The 23035-nt window shown below is 48.4% G+C and overlaps 1 protein-coding gene across 2 annotated transcripts in view; it reads left to right on the forward strand.

The window, feature by feature from the left end:
• The window catches only part of WNT2 (Wnt family member 2), a 48958-nt gene extending 36594 nt beyond the window's left edge, over positions 1-12364 (forward strand). For both annotated transcript variants that reach the window (XM_077856015.1, XM_077856014.1), the window contains exon 5: positions 8025-12364. In XM_077856015.1, the coding sequence (XP_077712141.1) occupies positions 8025-8254 (230 nt within the window). In that variant the 3' untranslated portion in view covers positions 8255-12364. The remainder of the gene's footprint in view (positions 1-8024) is intronic.
• The last annotated feature ends 10671 nt before the right edge of the window (positions 12365-23035 follow it).

Raw genomic sequence — 23035 nt, forward strand, 5'->3', positions numbered from 1 at the left:
CCCCCCCCCCCCGCCCTGTGCCTATTTGAACTCTGAAGGGTGAGGACAACCCTTGCGGGGAAGAGAAAGGAAGACCTGGCTGGAGCTCACACCTTCCCACACCACAGACCTTGCAGACTGCCTGGGTCTCCTGGGCGCGGAGTCTCGGCAGATGAGCTCCTAACGCTGTGGTGTGAAGGTGACAGAGGAAGGTGGGGTCCACCGAGCCCGAGTCTGCCACCCTCTGTCCGGGGACGGGATCCGTACCACATCAGGGCGCATGTCGGGGAAAAGAGCCTCTGACCTGCCGCTCATCCTAACCGAGTAAGTCAAAGTGCAGTAAGAGATACTGTACATCACCATGAACGATGCTTAAAATACATAAATGGGAAGCATCTCATTATGCGTCTATCCTCTTAACACGTCAATTTGGGAAACTAATGATAGGGGCATTCCTCAAAATATTTTTTTCAAGATTTTATTTATTTAGTTATGAGAGACAGAGAGAGAGAGAGGCAGAGACCCAGGCAGAGGGAGAAGCAGGCTCCATGCAGGGAGCCCGACGTGGGACTCGATCCCGGGACCCCGGGGTCACGCCCTGGGCCGAAGGCAGGCACTAAACTGCTGAGCCACCCAGGCAGGGATCCCCCTTAAAATATTTTTAACATTTCCTCTGACGTGTTCGTAAAGACAGCCACGCATGCTTTTGTAGATACCGTATGATGCGAACAGTCGACCTCTAAAGATCGATTTGGTTTTTTTTTTTTTTTTAGATTTTATTTATTTATTCATGAGCAACACAAAGAGAGAGAGAGAGAGAGGCAGAGACACAGGCAGAGGGAGAAGCAGGCTCCATGCAGGGAGCACGACATGGGACTCGATCCCGGGTCTCCAGGATCAGGGCCCGGGCTGAAGGCAGCGCTAAACCGCTGAGCCACCCGGGCTGCCCCTCGATTTGGTTTTTGGAAATGTCTCGGCGAATCTTAGAGTCTGGGGTGGGGGGGGTGGTGCTGGGGGAGTGCACGGGCTCAGGCGCGCCATCCTGGGGAAATGCAAATGGGCACCACTGGCTTTTCTGGACCAGAAAGCTCTGCTTAGCGGGAGTTCTTCCCAGTTTTCAGCCACGGCCCCATCCGTGGCATAAATCAAAACCTCCTCGAGGACACGTACCTGCTTTGGAGATGTGCGTCTCGGTGTTGCGAGGTCATTAGAGAAAGTGATAGGATTCCCACGGGGACGCCAGTGGGGGAAGAGCGCAGCGCAGGCTGCTAACGCCACGTGAACTAGCCTTTCTCATTCTCACGTCACGGTGGGTGTCCTCGTTGTCTGTGGCCAAGCATACGCTGGGGGAAAAGTCCCTTCCCAAAAGGTTACACGTCAGGCCGCCGCCAGTTCTTCATTTGATAAAATAACGGAGGGAAAGAGCAGGAAGGGATGTGCTTCCTGGGGTCAGGCGGGGCTGTGGGAGGGAGCTCCCTGCCGGATGTCGCGACGGTCAAGGGCCTGGCCCCCGACTCACGCAAGCCCGGCTTCGGATCCTGACCTGCCGCCTGCTAGCGGTGTGACGTGTGTGATCGTGAGCAAGTTACTCCCCGTCGCCCGTCCCCTCATTTCCAAACCTGGGACAACAGTACCTACTTTCTAAGCTTATAGGAGTGGAATGAGACAGGAGGGGCAAAAGGCTTTTCCCAGGGCTACCCCATGTCGGTTCCCCAGAAACACTGGCTCCAATTACGAACGAAAGGACGAGAGAGAGTTCAGAAAAGAAGGATGGAAAGGGGATGGGGAAGAAGAGAGGGGAAGGAAGCACGAAGAACGAGGGGAAGAGAGGAAAGAGGCAAGGCCGCACGGGCCTCGGGCTGACAGGTGGCACCGGCCTTGTGAACACGGGGCTTCCTGCTGCGGCCCAGACAGGGAGGGTGGCTCATTAATGAATTGGTGTAGTATTTGGGGAAAAAAAAAAGATTTAAAAACGTATGTCTCAAATATTTAGAACAAGCAGGAAGATCCTAAAACTCAGAGGGTCCCTTTCACAGAGCTTGCTCACACACACACACACATTTACAGTCTTGATTCTTAGCTCATAATTATTTTAAGAATGACGGTGACGCCTTCTGTTCTGCAAAGGACGGTGGGTGGAGGGGGGAGACAGTAGTAGAGCCCTTCTGCTATCGTTAACATCGTTAATAATAATAATTGTGATAAAGGAAAGCAATGAAAAAAAAAAAGGAAAGCGAAGCCAGGGAGTTTTGTATAGATTCTGCAGCCTAGAAAGGTTCTTTCCAGGGCTTCGATGAAATGGCTCTATATTCTGTTCAAATGGCAGCAAGTGTCCTCCTCCTGCCCTACGGTCTGTCATTAGATCTGATGAGCTCCGAACCCCAGAGGAAGGGCTGATTCGCAGCCCACCGTCCTGTAGCCCGGTCCCCTCCCCAGACGACGGAGCCTGCCCTGCACCTGTCAGCTGGCACGGTCCTGGGGGCCCTGGGCCCTCGGAGGGGCCACTCATCCTCCAGGCTGTCGCCCCAGCGCTGCTCTCACATCAGGGGCTCCCAGCCCTCAAAAACCCCTGCCGTCTTCCTTCTCCTGGGCCCTATTCCGCCCCGTCGGGGCGGCCGGTGGACAGCGCTGTGTTCAGATCAGCGGTGTTCTCCAGCATCCTGCGGCCGAACGCTGAGCTGCTGCCATCTCCACACAGGGAGAGATCTCAACGCTTCGCTTCCTTGACTGAACCACTTCTAGGTTAGGCTCTTGCCCGTGGCCGTCACCCTGACCGCTTTTCTCTGAGTTTTGACAGTGTTGAGGTCACTTCCCTGAGCACCCCTCCTGTTCAGACAGAGTCTGGTTCAGTTTTTCCGCATCTGAGAGACGGAAACCGCCCCCAAGCATCCCTGCAGCTGGGTCACACCACCCACCACCGGCTCAGGACCTCCGTAGGCGTCAGGCCCCTGTGGGGACGTCCCCGGGTGCGATGTCGGTAAGACGCCCGCAGCCTGATCTGGGAATGAGACTCTTCACCCCCGTCCCCGGGCACCCCCCACGCCCACCTCACAGCCCCAGCGGGGAGAGAGGATTCTCGTCGCATGTATTCGTATTTTGACGAATGCGTATTGATGGAAGCGAAGAGCGCTCGTGGGTGTGCAGGGCTTATGGACAAAGCACAAAAAGGTGACGATTCGGAGCAGCCTCTAAGGTGGCAGGTGACAGCGCTTTTGCACATCCGCTGGGGGTCTGTCTCGGTGGCACCACGGCTTCCCTGGCCACCTCTGGGGTAGATTTCCTACTCTGCGTCTCCATGCTGACCCCTCTCCGGAGTCCCAGACAGCATTTTCGGTGCACTCAGTTTCTACCTGGACGACCCACTGTCACCACAAAGTCGACATATTGAAAACAAAACTCAGTATCTCAGCTCAAAGCCAGCCCGTCCCCAGGGCTCCCACCCCGAGGAAGGTCACCAGCATAAACCCAGTCGCTAGAGCCAGACGCCTGGGAGCACTTCCTGACGCTCAGCCTCCGCGTCCTGCCCATCCTGCCTCCTCCACACCCTCCCCGAGCCCTTTAACCTGTCCGGCCCCCACGCCCACCGCCACTGTCCTTGTCCCAGGGTCACCCTGGGCCCTGCCCAGGGCACTTCACTGCTCCCTAACTTGGCCCCTTGCCTTTACCCCGGCTCGGGTCAATCCATCCGACGCCAGCACCCGCAGCAGGCCCTTGTGAATGTAAATCCATCCTGCACCCCCTTGTGTAAAAACCTTCAGGAGCACCCCGTGGTCCTTGGGTTAAAGTTTCGGTGCCTTCCCCTATTACGCAGGGCCTTCCGCGTCTCGGCTTCTGCCCACGTCTCCAGCCTCACCTCTCGTACTCATCCCTGGGAAGGCTGCGTCCCAGCCGCGTTAAAACCTTCCCGCTCCTCCCGTGTCACAGTTTTGCTGGTTTTGCGTATGTGGCCTCCTCCCTCTTCTCGTTCCTGGAACATAAAACACATGCAGGAAAGCGCACGTGTCTCACGGACAGCTCAGGTGACCAGACCCCTCTCATCTCTCCCCAGACCAAGACCCGACAAGGACCAGCCTTCCAGAGGCCTCCTTCATGCCCCTTGTCACTATTCCCCGAGGGAAGTCGGTGACCTGGGATGGCACAGGCTGCTTTTTCCCACTCTTGTACTTTATGTAATTAAAACCCACCGGCCTGTGCCCCATGTCTGCTGCTGCGTAGCAAACCGCCAGGAAACCTCGCAGCCTAAAATAGCCTTCAAGTCCTACCTCGGGCCTCATGGCTCCCTGCAGCCACCTTCTTTCCTCTGCTTTGTCACCAAGCTGCTTGAACACCGGCCACACTCTGGGACCCTAACGGCGTCTCTCTGCCCTGGCGTCCCCCTCGCTCCACGACCCCCCGGCTCTCATCAGAGGCACCCGTGACCTCCTTACTGTTGGGCCAAGTCAACACTCTCCAGTCTTTTCCTCCTCGACCCCGTCCCTGCAATTCAGCAAGTCCCCGAGCCCTAGTGATTTTCCCCTCTAACCCCATGCGTGTTCATCCCATGCTCATTATCTCTCCCGCCTGGACCAATCCAGCCCTCAGGGATACCCCCCTCTACCCCCGGCCCCAGGGAGCTGTTTCGGGCTTCTCGTTCCCACGGGGTTTCTGCTGAGCAAAAGCCTGAACAGGCTCCCCACTCACTGTGGAATGAAAACCCAATTGCAGCAAGGCAGGAGGGCCCGACACCTGCGCTCCGACTCCCCTTCCGAGCCCCTGTCTCCTACGCGGACTCTGCGGCCTCGCCAGTGGGCTCGGGACGCCTGCCGGGATGCCTTTCGCCCCATTTTCCCTCCACGTCTTCTGCTTACCCCCTATGCCCGATCTCTGATGCCACCTCCATGAAACTGTGCTGGCAACAGCGGCTTGTCTGACCCCGCTTGCGGCTATAGCCTTATCGAGAGCAAAGTTATCATTACTTTCACGGGCTTGGCTCACTCCCTCTAGAACACGAGCTCCAAAGGCCAGGATCTTGACTTTGCTCTGATACATCCCGAGCCCCCCCGCCCCCCAGCGTGCTTAGCACGTAGTAGGCACCTCCGCAACACTGCCTAACGGAATGGAAGGGCCGCGTCCCCTGAGGCCTTCTCAGGCCAGCTGCTTTTCCTGCATTATCTCACCCCCTCCTCACCCCTGCCCTGTGAGGAAGGGACTGGTTTTGTCCCCATTTCGCCAGGTAAGGAACTGATGCCTAATGAGATTAAATAGCGTGCCCGAGGTCACCCAGGGGCTAGACCCCGAAGCTAGGACTTGACCCCTGACCTGTCCAAGCTCTAGGAAACCTCATCCCACCATCGTTGAGCTTTGTCTGCAGCGGCGCTTTGTACAAAGCTCTCCTAGAGGTTCCGGAAGGCCTTCCCCCCACTGGCACGGCTCAAGGAATGGAGATGCCTCCTTACATGTTAATCCCTTCGTTATATCACGAGTTCTCCGAGAATAGGAAGTGAATTCTAATTACTTCATTTTTCCTCCGCCACCGCATCTTGCAAAACTCTAGACCCAACTGTCTAAGCCACCGAACAGCAGCATCTCTGTCCGCGTTGATTGCGTGTCTGCAGGATGAGCTAAGGGGTGTGCTGTGAAGAGGCGCCGTTGGGAGTGGGGAGTCCTCCTTGTACAGACGGTAGTTTCGAGCTCCCAGGCGCCCCGACGCAGCCGCTCAGGCTCCGTGCCGCTGTAGCACGCGGGAGGCTCCTGGCCTCCCCTGGCTGACCCACCCTCCACCCCGACCCCAGCCCTTCACCATCCTTCCTGTCATCGTGAAATCCCTGCCGCTCTTCCTGCCCTCGGTGGCCTGGTCACGCAGAACGAGCTTGGGCCGCCCCCCTCTTCTCCTCGACCCTGCGCCCTGCTGCAGCCCGGCTGCTTCCCGGGTCATTCCTGCCCCGCAGGGCAACGTGACATTTAGGCAGATAATTGAAACACGGTTCGGGTTGTGATAAACAGAGGGACAGTCACGAGGCAGGAGTGAGGAAGCAGGAGAAATTCCTCAGTAAATGATAGAGGGACTGAAAATGAATGAAGTCACTGTCTTTTCCATCCTGACAGACTATCATTATTATTATTATTATTATTATTATTATTATTATTATTTTAAATAATGAGTTTAGCTACTCTTGGTTTGTCAAGTATTTAGGATTGTCGATTGCAAGTAATAGAAACTGGAGCGATGTCAGCTCAAAGGGGGGATTTGTCCTAAGGATACAGGCTCTCCAGGACCCCAAAGGTTGCAGTGCAGCCGGGCCTTGGGGAGCAATGGAAGCAGCTCGAGGAAGATGGCCCCAGATCAGAGCAGCATCCTCTTGCCCTGTCATCCTGGCTGTCTCTGCCCACCTGCCCCATTCTTACCTGTCCGGAGGCCTCCCCTCGCCCGCACACTTCATCACGGTGTGCGGCTGCCAGCGGCTACCACGTGTGTATTTGGTGACACTCCCCGGCCCCATCAAGCCCGCAAATCCCCAGGGAAGTCTCTCTGCCCGGCCCAGCATGGGCCAGGTGCCCCCACGCCCGGGCTGTCACCTGCCAGTGGCACAGCAGTGTGATGATGCTCACCGTGGCTGCCAGGGGCCCGTTTCCGCGCCAGAGGAAGAAGCAGGAAGGATCCTTGCAAGCTGAGCAAACTCCACGAAGGCCCCGCTCCCCGTGGTTCTGGGTGCGATAAAGCTCCCGCAACGGAGTTCTGGGCGCTTCCCCAGGACTAGACCAAGTGGAGAGGCATCCTACCTCGGAGAGTCTTTTTCAGGGACAAACACATAAAAATGAACTGCCACGCAGGCGCTCCCGGTCGTCCCCAGGAGGTTTCTGTGCCAGTCCCGCTGGCTGAAGGCCTGGCGTCTGGCCTCCCCAGGGGCCTCTCCCACCTCTGGGTGGTCCCCGGCGGCAGCTCGGAGGGCGGCAATGCCCCCCCCCCCCCCCAGCAGCCAGGTCCTCTCTTGCTAAGAAGGCAGCAGAGTCAGGCCTGGAAGAGAGAACCCTCCCCTTGCGGGTTCCGCGCCACGACAATGTTGGAGCGCTCACCCGCGTCCCTGCGTCCTGGACGTGGTTTGGCGGCAGGTGAGAGGGAGCCAGGGCACGTCCTTCTTTCTTTTGGACCCGGCCTTGCCCATTCGGCACCGCACCAGCCCCACTGGTAGGGATCGGCCCACACATTTATCCAGCTCAGGAGCGGCACCTCTCCTGGACTCGGCCTCTGGGGACTGCCACCCAGGCCATGGTGGGCACCTGGGACCACAGACCCTGGGGAGGCCAAGGCCTGGGGATGGCCACCCAGGCCACGGTGGGCACCTGGGGACCACAGACCCCGGGGGGCCGCAGCCTGAGGACAGCCACCCGGGCCATGGTGGGCACCTGGGGACCGCAGACCCCGGGACGGGGGGGCCACAGCCTGGGGACGGCCACCTGGGCCACGGTGGGCACCTGGGGACTGCAGACCCCGTGGGGGCCAAGGCCTGGAGACGGCCACCTGGGCCACGGTGGGCACCTGGGGACCGCAGACCCGGGGGGGGGGCGCAGCCTGGGGATGACCACCCGGGCCATGGTGGGCGCCTGGGGACCACAGACCCCATGGGGGCCAGGGCCTGGGGATGGCCACCTGGGCCACGGTGGGCACCTGGGGACTGCAGACCCCGGGGCGAGGGGGCCACAGCCTGGGGACAACCACCCGGGCCACGGTGGGCACCTGAGGATTGCAGACCCCATGGGGGCCAAGGCCTGGGGATGACCATCCAGGCCATGGTGGGCACCTGGGGACCGCAGACCCGGGGCGGGGTACAGCCTGGGGACGACCACCTGGGCCATGGTGGGCGCCTAGGGACCACAGACCCCATGGAGGCCAAGGCCTGGGGATGGCCACCTGGGCCACGGTGGGCACCTGGGGACCGCAGACCCCGGGGGGCCGTGGCCTGGGGCTGTGCTGTGGGGGGCCTGGCCCAAGGACTGCCCTCCTGCCGAGGCAGACCCAGTACCCCACGCCCACCGGCTCAGTGACCCCTCCCTGGCTTGTCTTCCAGGCTCCCCGGGGACGGCGGGCCGTGTGTGCAACCTGACTTCCCGCGGCATGGACAGCTGCGAGGTCATGTGCTGCGGGAGAGGCTACGACACGTCCCGCGTCACGCGGATGACCAAGTGCGAGTGTAAGTTCCACTGGTGCTGCGCCGTGCGCTGTCAGGACTGCCTGGAGGCCCTAGACGTGCACACGTGCAAGGCCCCCACGAGCGCCGACTGGGCAGCTCCCACATGACCCGGGCGGAGGCCCCACCGCCGCCCTCCCTCCCTCCCTCCCACAAGGACTCCTCTGGATCTGCAAGGACACGGCGCCTCTGGGTTTTCTGGGGGAGACTTGTCCTAAGGCACGTGACCTTTGTCTCGACAGAAGCCCCCCACCCCCGGGGGCCCCGGGCCTGGGGCCACGTGCTGCCCATAAAGATGCCTTCCCCTCCCCGGCTTCTGGCCCCCGGTGCACCCCTCCTCCTGGTCAGCACTGCCACGCGGGGCAGGGGCACGGAGGGGCCTGAACCCCATCGCCACCCGCCTGGACGTTCCCTCCTCTAGAGCAGTCGACCAGAGGGGGAAGAGCGTCCCGAAGGAGCTTTTCCTGGGTCTCACAATAAATGCTCGCAGTTCAGAAATTCTGCACTTCTCTCTGGAGGGTGAAGACAGCAGGACCAGCTGCCACCGAATTAACTTTAAATCTCAAGAAGACCAAGCAAGGCTCTTGCCTGATCAAGTGATTTTTTTTTTCACAGCCCTCCCTCCCCACCCCAACCCCCCACCCCCAGGGGCAGCTGGTAACGCCTGGAGAAGGATGGCTTTCAATGAACTTGAGGTTTAACACACATATTTTTCAAGGCATTTATTGTCGTATTAAAATCTGATGTGACAGGATGGGACTGTTGTCCTTTGGTACAGTTTGGAGTCCCTACGATAGCAAGAGCCTCAGAAAGTGATTGCTTTGCCTTACTGTGCCCCCTTGATATCAAGCTTTAGGGAGTGAGACTTCCTTCTTACTTAGGACCTGAAGGGAATTTAAAAGAAGATTGATCGTCTGGCAGGATAAGGTACCTATTGGGGCAAGGAGGGGGCAATGGAGGAAAATAAGTTAGTGGAATATCAGAAGACGTGCCTGTACAGATGAGGTACAAAGGGGGGCAACACAATTCATATCTGGTATGACGCACGCGGCCCATGGAGTTTTGCAGTTGAAGTGGCTTTGAGAAAGCAAACGTTTCGGATGACACGACCGGGGACCCAGCAGCCTGGGCGGCCTCCACCGTAAGCAGGCGCCCAGCACGCGTTGGCCGCATGTGCCGAGGAGCCCCCGCTCGTACCCATCGCCCTTCGAGCACGTTTCAAAGAGCTGTCACGTTGAACTGTGCTCATCCGGGGCTGACGAGGTGACAGGATGCCCTAGCCCTTGCAAATGACACACAGCCTTGCTTGGAGAGTTGGCAACCCGAGTGTATCATGTTATAAACAAATCGTCATTTGGAGGCTGTATTTAAGGGGCCCGGCGGTGATTACGGTGATTACGGGCCCAGAGGTGACGTCCAGGGGAGGTGGAGAGGCTGCCGTAAGCGAAAGAAGGACAAAATAACCGAAGATACTTCTCACCCCGTCCCCCGGTTCAATTAGGCTCTGCTTCTCCATGTGGCCTCTTCCCATTTATTCATGGGATGCTTCCTTCTGTGCCTCTGGTGACCAGTGGCTGACGCTCGTTCGGGGACAGCCTGCCTCAGTTCCTCTGTCCTTGCTCTGCGGCAGGGCGGCTACGCCGACCTTCTCTGACAGCTGCCCGCTGGAGTTCTTGGTCATCACTGATGCTCACCTCCTCGCCCTCATAAAAATGGCAGATTTCATCCCCTTCCCTTCACTCCCAAATCCTCCAATTTTTAATCTGATTTTTCCAAAGTAGCTCTTTCCTCTTTTTGAGTCTATAGATTCAGAGGGCGGGAACAGTGGAGCGGGACACAGTGGCCCTGAGCTCCGCGTGGGCCTTCGGGGGCGAGGGGGCGGCCAGCAGGTGAGCCGTCCTGGTTACGTGGAAGCTGCCTGTGGACGCCTCTGGGGGATGCAGGAGCTCGCACGGTGGTCCCCAAGCCACCTGCTTGCCCTCCTACCTGCTGGATGTGCTATGACATCATAAATCTGCGGGTGTCTCTAGAAATGGAAAGGATCGAAGAGGGCATCTTGGCTCCCTTCCGTGTGCATCTGGGGAAAGCGGAGGCCAAGAGGGGCAGAGGTCCCTGCAGTTATCTGGCATCGCCCCCAAGTTCCATCGTCAGCAGAGGAGTCGGGAAAGCCAAGCACTTTATCTGGTTTGTCTCAGAGTTAACCCAAGCGGATTCTAAGTAGCTTTAGCTTCCAAAGGAGATGGTCATTATTTCTTTTAATTCCTGGGATGTTTTGATCTGACTTTCATGCTGAGAGGCATAAGGGGCAAGGGCACGAGGCATATCCCTGCAGAAACCCACGAAGGAGACTGTGGGAGACCATGACAGCCTGCTCAAGTGCCAGTGGCTGTGGCCATTAGGGAGGGTGTAATCACAGAGTGAAGTATTTTTATCTGCTTTTACTTCTGAAAGAGGAAATCTCCACTATTTGAAAAAATTAAAAATTAAAAAACAGGTGAAGACCACTTCAAACTTATTTTCTTTAGGGTTTGGTTGAGGATCAGCGTTCCATAATTCTAAGATCCACGAGACTCTGGATACCTGAAGTCCGTAAGGGAATGTTACGGCACAATCTACGCCAAACAAAATGAAAGAATCCATTCGGTTCAGATCCCCTACAAATTCCCTCTCAATGAAAATCTTATGATAAAACCAAGCTTTCTAGGCCCACAAGGATGCCCATTAAGGTTCTGCAATAGCTGAAAGAGTTCGGACACAATATGAGATCTTGACTTAGTAGAGCTTTCTACGATAACGACATAATCTGCACGTGACTCTGAGTCTCAGCCAGTGAGTTGTCTTCTCGGTCAGTTGGCCTGCCTGGCTTGGGCCGCGCTTGGCAAGGCTGGACTGGACTGACCTTGGTATCCTGTGAGCATGCTTGGCAAGGGGCATCCCGGCTGCATCTTGGGCAGCCTCTCACACGTAAGCTCCAGCCCGAAACCCCGAGTGCCGTGAGCACGGCCAGCTGGGCTCTCGGCACCCCCAGGACGGGGGCCCTGGCCTAATACAGATTTCTCCAGAGTGGAAGGAGCGGCCCCGAAGGATGTGTCAAACGGCCGTGCATTCAGAGCCGGGCTGGAGGACGGGAGAGGACTGACCGGGAAGGGCCAGGTGGCTGTTGGCGACGCCGGGCTGGGCTTGGCCGTGGTGAAGAGTGGCTTCCCCCGCTCTTGCAGGGTCACTGCCCTGCTTCCTCCTGCTGTGGCTTCCCCGGCCCCTCCCAGGACCTCGGGGGCCCAGAGGTGCGGGCCCCGCTCACGTCCCCATACCCAGCTGCCACGCTTCGTTTCAAGAGGCCTCTGGATCGTCGAAACCATGTTCCTTTCTATTGGGTTTATCACGAAGCCTGACCACATCAGGCATCACGTTTTTTTTTTTTTCAGAGGGAGTAGCTTTAAAGTCAGAAAAATCTAGCCTCCCATTGACATTTCTCCGCCTGATTAATTTATTAAGGAATCCTACATCAAGTCTACAAAACCTAAAGCAGGGCCCCCACCCCCACCCCGGCGACAGGCGACATGACCGCGTGTGCTTGTCCTCGCCAGCGTTTCCAGGCCCAGATCTTATTATTACTTCTCATTTATTAAAGGCTGGCCTGGGGCTGCTGTGGTCTCAGCTGAAGAACATCCGTGTCCCCTCTTGCCTGCTCTCCAGATACAGGCCCGGAGAGCTGCCCAGTGGACCAGAACCATTCTCTTGTGTCTATTTACTGTGCTTCAACCTGGGTTTCCTTATCTGAAGAGCGAGAAGTGTACTCTTCGCAAATAAACCACGCCAGTTCCGAAGCTGGTAAATCGCTTTTGTCAGGTCTGTGCTGACCTTCTGGAAAAACAATCCGCTGGTATAAGCTCACAGAGGCGGGCTCACCTTGACCTTCCCTTTACCTACGCAGAGAAAACTTTCACTCATCCATGAGAATGTTCTTTACATTTTTCAGGGGATCAGCAAGGTGACAGGTGGTTTGCAAAGCCCAACATGATTATTATTTTTCTAAATCATCGTTGTTCCAACTCTATAGCTTTTTTTCCCTGATACTCACATGATTCCTGTTTAACCAAGCCTCCCACTTCCATGAGCTAATAAAAGTGTCACGCAGATTGTTACAAAGAACTATTGTTATTTACAAGTCTGCATTTTCTGTGAAATCAAAACATAATAAAGTGAATTTTCAGTGTTGACTTTGTTATTTTAAACCTGTCACAGTCTTGCCAAACCCTCTGGTGAAAAGAAATCCCTGCGGGTTATGGGAACTCTGTCCTTGTCCTCTCTCAGGACTGCTGATCAAGAAGTGTCCCTCAAGTCTGCAAAGATTTTCAGGGAAGACAGTTGGCTCACCTTACTGATAAGTACTCTGGTGAGTCTATGGGGAAGACTCCTATTCCTGATGGAGAAATTATTTTCCACACACACTTTCACCCTGTGTTCTCCCCTGGGTGCCAGCTTACCCCCTCTAGGTGCCAGCACGCTTTGGCCGTGTTTATAAATCCAGTGTCACTCCACAGCAGCTAGGCCCAGCCCCGTTGACCTCTCCAAATTCTTACTTTCCATGTAAGTGCTTGCTTTTGGCTGAAATGGTAATTTTTCAGCTTGATTAGAAACAGACAAGACCCCTTGCTCCTTTCTTGAGATCTCTGTGTCCTGATTGTGGGTGCTACTTCTACACTAGTAGAGAAAGCTCAGAACATGGAAATAAACTCTCCTCCCGCAAAGAAAATCCATCCAACATCGGCTCCTCCCTGATGAATTGTTTTAGGTGACCTGACTGAGCAAGGTGCTGACTCTGCACTCCAGTACCCCCCGGGTGGCCCGATAGCCAGGTTGCTTGCTGCCCCTCTAGGATTCCTTTGACCCCTTTAGAAACTCCCATGCTTGGAGGATCTTCAGAAGAGGAGGTGACACATGTGTCTGTGTGTATTTTTCAAAGAACATTTTCCCCCCAAATTTTTGCCCAAACATTATCAATGAGATTCCCCTATTCTCTCACCTTTTGAGTGAGAGGACTGTCTACACATTGTGAGGTCTTTAAAAGCAACCCTGGTCTTTACACACTAGATGCCAGAGGCACTCTCCTGCTTCCCAGGTGTGACCACCGAAAGTGTCCCAGGACACTGCCAGGTGTTCCTGGTGAGGGAAGGAAGAAGCAAGGTATAAGAGAAAACCTTTCCAGTTGAGCACCACTGACGTAACATTTTGGGTCAAGTCCTCTATTGAAATGCAAGCCATAAACACGTCTGCCATTTTCAATCTGGAACACTTCACTGGGAGTGATAATTGAATGGGATTAAGTCTTGGTATTAGTGCATCAGACTGACTGGGAAGGGATCTGTTGGAATGGGTGAATCTAGGAACCCCTCGGCAGCATGGGGCAGAACAAGACAGGCCGACCTGAAGCTCACTGTGTGTCCTGGGAGGTAGGAAAGCACGAGGCTACTGTGTTTTTGCAGATAAGCCTTACCTGTAGGGAGTCAAAGGAAGGATGGAAGCTTAGCAAGGAGAAACAATAGTGTGGTTTCAAAAGCTAGAGGCAAAAATCTTAGAAACTCAATTTCATGATGCTCACTGGGGAAAAAAAAAAAAAAAAAGCCCCAAGATAAGGCCCAGAAGGTGGAAGAGTGAGAAAGTTACAGCTCTGCATAGATTAGTTGAGTAGTTTTGAGTTTCTCAGGACAGAGAGGAGGGTACTGATAGAGAGGGAGCACCAAAAAATAGAGAAAAGACTGAGTTTCAGGCAAAAAAAAAAAAAGAATCTCCAGTTTCAGGCCAGGGTGGGTATCATTTGCAGGTTGATCACTGAACCTCCCCCCACAACACACACAGACACACACACGCTGCCAATTGTCCCTGTTGCAGGTGAACCCTAGCCTTGTATGGGCGGTATTTGAGGAGAGTGAAGCAATCTAAGTGCTCTCCAACGTGTGCCAGCGAAGAGTGGGAAAAGGAGAGCCCATGCTGGATGAGACATGGGGCAGAGTGGAGAACGAAGTAAGCCTGGATGACAGACAAAATAAAGGATAACCCTGGCTGGATAAAGGACCGGGGGCCGGTGACAACTGGCTGAAAGAAGGAAATGGAAAGTCAATCTTCTTCTTGACAATCTTTCATGGGCCCAACTGAATTTATGTTTTAGGCTGCCTGTGGAAATAAAGAATGGACTAAACCATTTGGATGAACAAATAACTTCATCTGTTCCCTCGTGCTATTATCTAGTTCTAGATAATACAGCATGATTAAAATCTGATCAACATGATCAATTTACCATTTACACTATTTTTGGACTCTTAACTTGATTTTGTAATTTCTGTGTAGTGACTGACCCTGCAAAAGCCCCTGTAATTGAATCACAGGCTCTGGATTTCCCCAGGCAGTCCACCCAATCCTATTTTAATAGCACTGCAGGCCTTCCTAAATTCCACAGAAGAGAGGAATCATATTACTGCCCGTAAACCCAATTCAAATGATTAAATGATGAAGATGCATCCAGTGTCCAGTCAGCCAGCTTGCTCACACTGGTTATTTCAGCAGAGGCTTGGGGAGCTCGGCGAACCCATCTGTGAGTGTTTCAGAGCCTCATGTTACAGGTGGAGGTCACACACCAGCCGAACAAATAGCAGGAAATACAGAAAACGAAATCTGAATTGGAGTCTCCAAAAGTCTACCCGCCCAAATAAACTTTGGCATCTGCCCCTTGATCATTATTCTCCAATAGTAATGAAGACTTCATGAAAGGCCTTGAACTCTGAGTTGTCATTGTGGAATCAGGTTTAATCAAGACAAATATCCCCAGCCTAAGAGTACAAGTAGAAGAAGGGAGTACGGGTTTAATTTTCTTATATATTGCTGTAACTATAAACAATGCCTTATCTTCTCAGTGACTCTCGGGAAATAATAAGCACCAGTGTTTTGTGGGTATTTACACCAGCCCTTGGAGAATTTATTAGAATCATGATTCACAGATGAGAAATCTCCCTCTTCTACAGGGCTTAGTAACTGGAGTAAGAATTACTCAGTATTCTGTACAGACAAATGAATTGGAATATGTCTGGCTATTAACCATTCATTTGCTGGTGATTTTCTTTCATTTTTTTTCTGAACTGACTGAATGATTGGGTTAGGATGGTCCCTCTCGTTTGTGTATTGTAGACATGCAATTAAATGGTGTCTAAGAATTATGTTGTTCTGTCTTCAACAGAGCAATGAGGTTACATGACACTTCTGAGGGTATGAGAGCAAGGAGTCATTGGAATCACGGAATGTCACATTTGGAAGGAACAATGCACACAATTTATCCTAACCTCCACATCTTATTCCTTGGAAAACAAAAGAAATTTTGTGGTTCAGACTGTGATATAAGCAAGACACTGAATCATCTTCAGGGAAGAACAGTTATTATTCACTCAATCAGTGTGTATTGAGCATCTCCTATGAGTCAACTGCTATGCTACAGTCCTGGAAATGCAGCAGTGACTAAGACAAACGTGCCCTTGCTCAGAGCCTTCTGGGAGGACTAACACAGAACACGTGTGCTTCACTTCTTACCTTATAAGCACTTAGGAGTGCGCGGTTGGACTTAGTCCTTACAACCACCCTTAGATATAGAAATGATTATCCTCTTTTTTTTTAAATGAGAGAGATTTCAGAGAGATTTGGTAATTGGAGGCAGGGCCTGGACTCAAATATTTGTCTTCTAACTCTTGATCCAGTGTCATTTCTAGTATATCAGAGCATCCTCTCATTAAAACTCATAAGTATTCTGTCCAATGAGCTATTGAAAATGACTTGGTTGGTTCAATGACCACATTTTCCAAACAAAAATTAGGATGTGTGGATTGCCAAAATATTTCTATGATTTCTGATCAAATGTATATGCAATCCGGAGAATAAATTATATGTAGATACACATCTAACAGAGCTCTACCAGAATATAAGTGACTTTTAGTTATACATTTAATAAAGCACTTTTATTTAAAATAAAATGGCTTCTAAATCCTCCTAGAGGGCAGCCCGAGTGGCTCAGCGGTTTAGCGCCGCCTGCAGCCCGGGGCCTGATCCTGGAGACCCTGGATCGAGTCCCACGTCAGGCTCTCTGCCTTCTTCTCCCTCTGCCTGTGTCTCTGCCTCTCTGTGTGTGTGTGTGTCTCTATGAATAATAAACAAAAATCTTTAAAAATAAATAAATAAATAAATCCTCCTAGAAAATCTGAGATTTCTGGTCATAAGAAATCTACTTTCCTTATCATATGGAGATTCAACCCACCATTAAAGATGGTTGAAAATATCATGGACCAACTCAAACATTGTACATATCATGATTTATTTAAGTTTTCCTCAAACCTCTACCTAATACTTGATTACTCAGGTTGAATTAACATGTCAATAATTTTAAAAAATAATTTTCATCATAGTCTTGTCCTCTTAGACTGAGGAAGAGAGACAGTTAAAATTTCCTTAGCAACAATGCCCAAGAAAAAAATTTTCAGAATTGTAATAAATGTAACAATGTATTTTAAGATATTTTTAAAGGTACAAAGTGCATATACTAATATGATATTAATTAATAATATTTTCATCTTAACATAAAGTGTAGGTGGTCTTTCTCTCCATAAAGCAAACTGAGATTTGTATAATCCTAGATTATTAGATAATGCCTCTAGAAACAAAAGGTGATCTTTCCTCAACCTTCTAATGTGGAAACAATCCAGCAGGGCTGGAGTAATACATGTTGCTGGTTCTGACTTTCAGTTGATCTTAGATCAACTCTTTACTTAATCCAAACTTGTAGTTGGGATATTTTTTTTTTTTTTTTTTTTGGTGGTGGTGGCCAAATTAGCAAAAGAGAAAAGTCTCTTCAGAATAGAGGGAACCAAAGACAAGACCTTATATGAATATCTGAGGAATATAGGAGAGTGAGAAGGAATCTTTGTCTAAAAGGAATCTTAAATGATGGGCCAGGGGAGAGGGTGGAACATTTATCACAATTATTCTAGAAGTGTATGGAATAGATTTACATGCATGTTTATTCATGGCAGGAAAAAAAGTCTCCAAATATGGGTTTTAATTTGTGAGAAGGCTGCTGAGAAATGTGAGATCATGGAGATGGTGGTCCTTAAAATAAATAAATAAAATCTAGGGAGTATAATCCCACACAGAATGTGATTCATTCTTTTGGAGCAATAAATAGAGTGAGATGATGTCCAAAAGCAATTTCCCTATTTCTTGGACATGTAAGCATTTTTCCTTATAACAATCATAGCATAATAAGATCTCTACACAGATTATATTGACAACCATGTATGATTATAAAACAACTCATCCCCAAATGTCATTTTCCTTTCATCATCCTTGACTTGGGCCTAAAATTCTCACCTTTAACCAAAGCACCTGAGGGTTAAGAATTTACCTTTCACAATTTTTCTTTTAATACATATAAATGTTTTTCAGCTCTCTTCCTAAATTCAATAATTATTTATTCAAAAATATCTGGCATAATTTACCATCAACCAGATATTTTCCCCAGTGTCAGGGAAATAGCAATGGATAAAGTAAATGAAATAAATGAGACTTCTATTTCTGGTAATATGGCAGACCAAATGTCCCCAAAAGAAGCCTTCTGATGCAAATGCTTAGAAATTTAACATAGGTAAAATAACCATCCTTTAAAACATATAAGTGAACTCTCCCCATTCCCATCTTTAAACACAGGAAAGCTTCAAAGGTCAAAAATGAAGAGAATGCTAAAAACTCAAGCCTTGGTGCCCCAGTGGAGGTTTATTAATTTGCCTCTCTAGAAGATTGGGTTTTATTTTAATTAATTAGTTAATTAGAGAGAGAGAGAGAACACATATGAACAATGGGGAAGGGGGGGAGGGACAGTCTCAAAGAGACTCCACACTGATCCCGGAGCTTGATGCAGGGCTCGATCTCATGACCTGGAGATCATGACCTGAGCCAAAACAAAGAGTTTGGCACTTAACTGACTGAGCCACTCAGGTACCCCTAGGAGACTGAGTTTTAAATTAAAGGCCAAGGCAGGGCAGGAAACAGGGTTTGGGCTTTCTTGAAGTGAGGAGTTAGAATCAGGATACAGCATCCCATCTCTTCCCACATGAATGTATTGCTATCAGAGGGCAATAAAGGAAAAAAATCTGAGCACAGGAAATCAACTGGGAACTAGTTTCCAGTTGATATTTCTCTGAAATATCATTAGGGTAGGAAAAAATTAATTAAAATAAATTTATAGCTCTGGCCATTTACAGCTACCAGCCTCTCTTTGTTTAGTTTGATGTTAGAATGAACAGAACCTAAACACTTCAGAAATTGCCCCACCAATGAATTAGCCTAAAAAAAAAAATTAGTTCAGATTGAGGTAACTAGCAGATACAAGAACAAAATGTCTTTGAGGGTCACATTTTCAACCAGGCTACAGAGGATTCTTACATATAAAACTTCACCAAATCTGAGTTGATAATTTGAAATTACAAAACACACCACAAAACAAGCCAGCAGGAAAACAAAACCATAGCAAAAAAACAAAACCATACATTTAGATTCCCAAGAATATCAGATAATAAAATCACTATACACAGACTATAAAACAAATCTGTTTAGGAATGATTTTAAAAAGCAAAATGAATGATAATTATGAATAAGATACATAGTAATTCAAGGAAAAAAGATTAAGCTAAAAAGTATTTGAAAAAGAACTAAAGACAACATCCAGTAATTAAAAATATAACCACTGATACTAAAACTGATTTTCTGCCTGTGGCCACAGCTGAGGAAGCATTGTTGAATTCTTTCCTACAGCCATCAGTGTGTATAATTCAGAGTCTCTCAAGGAGACCAAAGAACTATGGAAGCATGGGCAACCCAGGTGGCTCAGTGGTTTAGCACCACCTTTGGCCCAGCTCATGATCCTGGAGACCCAGGATCGAGTCCCACGTCGGGCTCCCTGCATGGAGCCTGCTTCTCCCACTGCCTGTGTCTCTGCCTCTCTCTCTGTGTCTCTCATGAATAAATAAATAAAATCTTTTAAAAAAAGAAAAGCTTTAAAAAAAAGAACTATGAAAGCTCCTCATTAAAGATTTGAACTTTAAAATAACAGTGGCAGGGATTCCTGGGTGGCTCAGTGGTTGAGTGTCTACCTTTGGGTCAGGGCATGGTCCTAGGGTCCTGGGATGGAGTCCTGTATCAGGCTCCCCCTGGGGAGCTTGTTTCTCCCTCTGCCTATATCTCTGCCTCTCTCTCTGTGTTTCTCCTGAATAAATAAATAAAATCTGTAAAATAAAATGAAATTACCAGTGGCAGACTGAGAATGAGTAACACTCATAGGTTGTATGGTAATGGAAAAATCTAAACACCAAGCATCTAGAAGCTTTGGGCTTCTCACATAAGCCATTGTGGTACAAGCATATGCAGTCATGAATGCAAGGCCACACAAGATGGATGGAAGAGTCATAGAACCAAAGAGGTGTCTCAAGAGATGTTTCAAGAACAGGCTCACAGTTACCTATGAAAAAGACCTTTGTTGGTGGCATTAGAGAAGACACTGAACAACATCATATAAGGGGTTATTTTGAGTAATAGGGGAAGACTGAGGTGACTGAAATCATTACTGACTAGGATAGTGACAAGAAGAGAGTTTTGCTTTTGTAAACTTTGGTGACCATAACCATGGAGAAGACTGTCATTCAGATACTGTTACTGTGAATAGCTATCACTATGAAGAAACGAGAGCCCTGCTAAAGCAAGGGACAGCCAGTGTCTCATCTAGGTCACAGGAGTTCTTTAAATGTGGGCACTTTAGAGGGAATGACAACTTCAGTCATGGAAGAAACTTCAAGGGTTGTTATTATGGGTTTTGTGGTGGTGAATATGATGGCAATAATTGATTTGGTAATAACAGAAGCAGTTTTGGAGGTGTTAGAAGCTACAATAGCTTTGGCAATTACAACAATCTTCAGACTCTGAACCCATGAAGAAAGGAAACTTCTGGTTCTTGTGGTGGTGAAGGCCAGTACTCTGCCAAACCACAAAACTAAGGTGGTTATGGGTGTCTAAGCAATGCCAGTAATCATGGCAGTGGCAGAGATTTTACATACTGCTGAGAAAAGAGTTAGCAGAAGAGGAGAGCCAGAGAAGTGACCGAAAAGCTATGGGTTCCAATAGGTTTGTGAACTCAGCCAACCATAGAGGCAGAGCCTAACTGCTACAAGAAAGAAAAAAAAATAAGGTGGTATTTGTGACTAATTATATGACAGGTGTTTTAGTTTCTAAACAGGTACTTAGTTTCACTTTTCTCTGAAAAATGAAAAGCATTCCAACAAAAAGTTTTAATGTAGTTTTTGGTTGTTGTTCACATACTGTTAATTGATAAATATAATAGTCTGATCATGATGCTGATTAAATGTGGCTTTAAAAAAATTCATTGGATGTGGTAAACAGAAAAGTAGATACAGCCAAAGAGAGATTTAGTGAAATGGAAGATAGATCTAAGGAAATTACCTAGAATTCTGCCCAAGATATTTTTTAAAGGGAAATATGAATGGAGTTGAGGGACAGGGAAAGTAGAATTAGTAGGTCCATCATATGTCTTATAACAGGAATTCCAGAAAGAAGAGAGAAATTGAGAAAGATGAGCAATTTCCAGAATGGATGAAAGATATAAATCTTCAATGTCAAGGAGCACAAGTTCTAAGTAGTTCCAAAATTAAATAAATCCACACAAAAATATATTGTTGCAAAAGCACAGAGAGTAGAATATGAAGATTTCAACAGCTACCAAAGAGAAAAGACAAATTACCTAGAAGAGAAAATCATACCAAAAGCAGACTTTTCCAGAGCAATGATGGAAACAAGAAGGCCCTGGAATCATATTTTCAAAACTCTGGAGGGAAAAAAATAAATCCATAACTTTATATCCAACTGAAATATCACCAAAGAACAAGCGTAAGATAAAGACATTTCAGACAAACAAAATCTACCAAGAACAGATTCTACCTACCGCAACTCCAAAACAAATATTTTCCAAAAGAAATGAAGAGGAAAAGTTGAGAAAATAAATTAATACACATGCAGTGAAATTTGCAATAATGAACATATAAAAATAACTAGGAATTACTCATTTCTGGTGACAGAACAAGGTAACATGAAGTGTTGGTAATGATTTCAAGATAAAAAGGAAGCGACCAAAATTAAGCATTTTAACCTTGTTTATATTGTTGGGAAGAAGGGCAGAAATATTATAAACTTTAGGCACTGTTAGGTACACATGTCACAATTTTAAGGATAACTTTTAAAACAAAAATATTTAATTTCCTTTTTAGTAAGGAGATAAAAATCATTTTAAAACTCTTCAATCAAAAAAGAGGATAGATTTGTAGGTGTGGATGCAGGAGGACTTAGACTAAAAGTAGGGAAACTGACTAGTTTCCTAGCTTAAATTATAATCAACATTATTTAAGCATATAAAGACCAAAAAAAAAAAAAGTGTAAAACTCAGAAGATCCAATTTCTTTCTCAAGTAAAAAAAAAATTTGTAGTGTTTGTCAGTTCCATCCTTTTCTCTAAAATGTAATGGAGATTGTGCCCATGTCAAAAATTCATATTCAGTGTTTTGGTTTTTTTTTTTTAAGTTCCAAAATTCATAGCTGGCACACCCTGTCTCCAGCATCCTGATTTAATTTTCCTCATTTTTGCTTGCTGCTTTATTGACTACATTGCTCATAATAGTAATGTAAATATCTGGGTATAAACAGTAATGACTGTGCAGAATTATAAGAAAAAAATCTAAAAAACTTTATTTTTTTAAAAGATTTTATTTATTTATTCATGAGAGAGAGAGAGAGAGAGGCAGAGAGAAGCAGGCTCCATGCAGGGAGCCCGACGGGGGACTCGATCCCAGGACCAGGATCATGCCCTGAGACAAAGGCAGATGCTCAACGGTTGAGTCACCCAGGCGTCCCTAAAAACTTAGTAATAAAAATAAAGGATACTTTGGAGAGATTACAGTAGAAAGACCTAATATGGTAAAATGTCAACATTCACTACAATTAATCTGTAAAGCTACAATTCTAATATAAGACCAGCCAAAGATGATTATGATTGTTTCCTTAGGCAGGCTCTCCTTCCTTCCCCCCTTTTCCCTGCACCAGCTCCCCTTTTACTTCTCACTCTTGGTTCAATTATAGAGCACCAGGCAGGTAGCAAATATTCAATAAATTAGTATTCTTTTAATATAAAAGAATGAAGATTCAACTGTTCTGTAAGCAATTTCTGGTTTACATTCTCAAAAACACTCCCATTGAGCCTGGTACACAGTACATGTCAAAATAATATCTAACTTTGAATCTCTGCCTGAGTATGCGAGCCAGCCCTTTGCCAAGGACGTTTTGTGAGTTGATTACAATTGGAAAAGTACTGTACATGTGTTCCTGAGAGTCACGAATAGATGACATTGACTTCTTAGTATCAATCTGATGAAAGTAACGCACATTAAAATATAAGGGTAGAAGACCATTACTCATTTCTTTCTAAATACTTCTTAAAGTCAACAAAACTCTGACTTTCTATAATAATTTCTGTAGCTCCCTCAATATGATGTAGCTCAAGAAGTCTTCAATTTCTCTATATATTTCTATATATAATATATATGTACATATATAGATAACATGATCCACCCATGAAAGCATCAGAAATTCACATTCTGATCAGTTTTCCTATAAATGATCAAAAAGACTTCAAATGTCTAATGATCCCTATCATTAGGTCCCTATCATTAGCTGGTTTTCTTGAAACACATAAATATTAACACATTACTAAGAATCGTTGTCCCAAAAAAAAAAAAAAAAAAG

The sequence above is a fragment of the Canis aureus genome, chromosome 18 (genome assembly GCF_053574225.1).
Source record: "Canis aureus isolate CA01 chromosome 18, VMU_Caureus_v.1.0, whole genome shotgun sequence".
NCBI classification, from domain to species: domain Eukaryota; kingdom Metazoa; phylum Chordata; class Mammalia; order Carnivora; family Canidae; genus Canis; species Canis aureus.